General features: G+C 43.0%; 1 protein-coding gene across 1 annotated transcript in view; it reads right to left on the bottom strand.

Moving 5' to 3' along the window:
• Positions 1-350: 350 nt before the first annotated feature.
• The window catches only part of LOC112125089 (zinc finger protein 135-like), a 23,393-nt gene continuing 19,834 nt past the window's right edge, over positions 351-3,909 (bottom strand). Inside the window, exon 3 of the mRNA XM_029913045.1 lies at positions 351-3,909. This exon is cut by the window's right edge and continues 815 nt beyond it. Within this exon, the coding sequence (XP_029768905.1) occupies positions 3,688-3,909 (222 nt within the window). The 3' untranslated portion in view covers positions 351-3,687.

Genomic DNA, 3,909 nt, shown 5'->3' with positions numbered 1-3,909 from the left:
CACCCTGGGCAGCCACGCCACTAAGCATTGCTTCCTCTTCTGCCACTAAGAGTTGTGGGAAGGTGGAGGGGGTCGCAGGGCATCGCATCCCAGCAATCCCTGTCCTTCCGTCCGCATTTGGTGCCATCTTTCAATGGTTCGTGTACTGCGCATTCTGCCTCTTTGTGCTGCAGGAATAGATCCCGCACTGTTGACCAATATGCTACATGTCACGAGTGGCAGTGGAGTTATTCCTTAAACTACAAAAGGAGAGGAATTCAACATTGATCTCATCACACATAGTAGCTATGACACGAGATTGCTTGTGGCATTCACGGAGGTGCTGACCACAATGGAACACTGCTTTTGGGCTCGGGAAATAAGCACTGAGTGGTGGGATCACATCATCATGCGCATCTGGGATGACGAGCAGTGGCTGCAGAGCTTTCGGATGAGGAAACCCACAGTCATCCATCTAGCCCAGTGTGCTGCCTGAGAGTGACCAGTGCCAGAGGCGTCAGAGGGAATGAACAGAACAGGCTTGTTGACCTGCAAAGTGAGGGTCTTTCACCCTTATCTTTAACTTTATTGTCAATTCCTACTTATCCTATCTTACCACTCCTCCCCCAAGGTCTCTGGGCGAATCAGGTGTGAACCACTCCTTTATTATATAGACGTGTCCCAATCCAGCTGAATTGAGGCAGACTTTGGGCCAATGTCAGTTTGGAAAAGGCCCACTTAACCCAGCAGGTTTCTCATGTAGTGTGGATGTGTGAACCTCAAAGATATCAAACATGAAAGAAACACAAGGCCAGTTTTGGGGAAGTTTCCAGAGCCAGCCCTGAGGGTTAAAGAGCTGTGCTCAAAAGTAAAAGGGTCCTCAGCACCTATAAAGATAACTGGTTGCAAAATTTAAATTAAATTAAAAAACCAAACCAAACCAAACAAAAAAAAAAAAACTAAAAAAAGCTACCATCACACATCCATCACCATTTTAGATTTTGACATCTCCTACCTGATGTGACATCTTTTCTTTGCAAACAAGAGACCTGGAGAACTCTGTGGCTGCTACCCTCTAACTGGGTAAAAAGTTCCAAATCTTGTCTCAAGTAAGTTTCCTCTTCACAGAAGATTTAAAATTTATCAAAATAAATTCAATTTGAAATAGAAATAATTATAGTCTATACTGGGTCTCCATTCTCGTACATGCTATTTCTCTCACATATTCCCCTGCTCTAATTCCTTTGGAGTGAGGTTTTAATTTCAGGATTAGCCACCATTTCCTATGTAGTAGGAGGGGGCAAGGAGAGAACTAGAAGAAAACCTGAATTATATTGTAACACTGAAAATTATCACATAATCAGCCTCTTATGTTACTAATTAACTTCATGTTTAATTTCATTGTCGCTGGGAACGACTTATTCTATGATTACAAAATATAAACCGATAGGGCCGTTTTCTTTTAATTCCCATTTCCACCCAGTCAAGCTTTATGTGAAGTCACATTCTATAATAACCTAGGAGCCTTCCATTTCTGTGAGTTCATTTCTCCCTGGGTCTTCTCCCAGAAGTGTGGGTGGAAGGAGTCTCACACTATGCGGGAAGACTGCATCATGAGAAAAACCACCTGTGCTCTATTCTCACACTTTCTAATCCTTCAAAGTAGCAGCAGGAGGAGAACTGATACAAATGCATTAGACTTAATAGCAAAACCAAGAGACCAAACCACAGACTCTGGACTCAGCATTCATGTATCCTGCAGTCTGAACTTGGAATCTGATACATTCCCTCATTGGCTACCATCATTTGCCCAGAATGGAAGTGCTTCTTGTCCAACAAGGCAGCCAGATTGGGACCCATAGGCATGGAATGGCTCTGAAGGAATCAGCTGTTTCTCTCTGTGCTTCATGAAACTTTGGATCCAAATGGTAAAAGACAGTTGTGCCCAATTGAATCATGGCATCCTTTAGAAGCATGATCAATGCCACTTAACAAGGGAGCAGGGTTCTAAAAATAGTTTACCTTGGCCACAGGTCACCATAGCTTCCATCTCTGGGGTGAAAATCAACCACTAGTTCCTGCAATTTCTACCTGAATTCTTGTCAAATCTTTGACCTTATTTGGAGTAATTTTACACTTCTCTGGTGTAGAATTCTTCACCAACCACACAACATATCAGTAGCAATAGTGAGGTATAACTCCCCCAACTATGCCCTTTTATTTCTTTAATCTGGTGGCACAGATTTAAATTAGGGACCAAATTCAGGTACTGCTTAGAATCCCTGTAAGAGACCAAATGTCAGGTATCTATTCAAAATAGGTATGTTTCTGCAGCTATATCACATTCAACATGGATTTCATTTCCTACACATTTGCATCATCTCCCAGGGGTGATCTGAAGCAAAATGTCACTTCCATTTTTCCCATCCCTACCTAGATAGGGACTGCATTTCCCAAATAATAGGCAACATGCAGCTGATTAGGAAGGAGATATCTTCAGGAGCGACCTTCTGCAGGGCCTGGGCCACAACTGCTTTAGGAGCCAAATGCATGGGTATTTTGCTTAGTTCCAAGTCATTTACCAGGGAATACTCTTCCCAGTCCTTTAGAAAAAATATTGACCTAACCAATTGAACAACAGGGGGATTGGGATGGTGATGGGGAATAAGGGAATCCCTCTGATTTACCCTATCTTCCTCTGCTGTTACAGAGGGTGAAATGAAATTTTTCCCTATCCCTGCTCTTTCTTATAGTTCAATATATTTTAAGTGAGGAAAATAGTAGTAAAAATATCTGCTCTCCAGCACCACCTGAAGCAACATCAGAGCAACTGGGAATGAAAGAATTTGTTCCCAAAGGGGGAAACTTGATGTCTAACAATTGCTTTGAAATGGGGGAACATTATAACCGTGATGCTCAGGGTTTGTTTAGACTAGGAAAAATGATGGAGTTTAGGTCAGGTCAAGGGGAAAGCTAATGCCAACCACTGCACCTGGGCTGCATCTGCTCTACAACTATAATTGTCTTTTTACACCAAGATCACTAACCTGAGCAGCGAATGCCATGTACAGTCCTAGTGGATGTAAAGCACAGGTAGTTTTTGCCTCAGTGTAGCTTGTTGGGATCAAACCTCTCTCTCCCACCTGGAGCGGATGAACATTCCTGGCTGGAGGGACACACACTCCTATGACTCAAAAGGAAAGCAGTTGATAGAAAAGATCAGAGGACTGACCCCAAAGAAGGTGAGATGCAAAAGGCAGAAGCAGGCAACTCATCTGGTGGACCTGAGAGACCACAGTGAAGATGGTGCACAGATCACTATGTGAGAATTAGCAAATGTGATTATTTAAAAAAAAAAATCTTTGCCCAGCCCTAATCAAGGCATTTGTTACAGTTCTCTCATAAGGATTTTCTGATGTTTAATAAGGTGTGAGCTCTTTTTGAAGCTTTTCCCACACTCAGAGCATCCATAAGTTTTCTCACCCGTGTGGATTCTCCAATGTATAATCAGGTCAGAGCTCCGATTGAAGCTTTTCCCACACTCAGAGCATGTGAAGGCATCTCTCCTGTGTGGATTCTACAATGTGAGAAACGTTGTGAGTGCTGACTAAAGCTTTTCCCACACTCAGAGTATGTGTAAGGCTTCTCTCCTGTTTGGATTTTCTTATGCGTGATAAGATTTGAGTTCCGATTGAAGCTTTACCTGCACTAAGAACATGTGTAGGGGTTCTCTGTGTGGATTCTCTGATGTGTGATAAGGTTTGAGCTCCAATTGAAGCTTTTCCCACACTCAGAGCACGTGTAGGGCTTCTCTCCTGTGTGGATTCTCTGATGTGAGATGAGGGCTGAATGCTGACTAAAACTTTTCCCGCATTCAGAGCATGTGTAGGGCTTCTCTCCTGTGTGGATTCTCTGATGTGTGATAAGGTT

This window comes from Terrapene carolina, unplaced genomic scaffold, assembly GCF_002925995.2.
Source record: "Terrapene carolina triunguis isolate 2854851 unplaced genomic scaffold, T_m_triunguis-2.0 Scaffold425, whole genome shotgun sequence".
Classification (NCBI taxonomy): Eukaryota; Metazoa; Chordata; order Testudines; family Emydidae; genus Terrapene; species Terrapene triunguis.
Note: the sequence above shows the minus strand (reverse complement) of the source record. Positions and strands in the feature narration are given on the sequence as shown.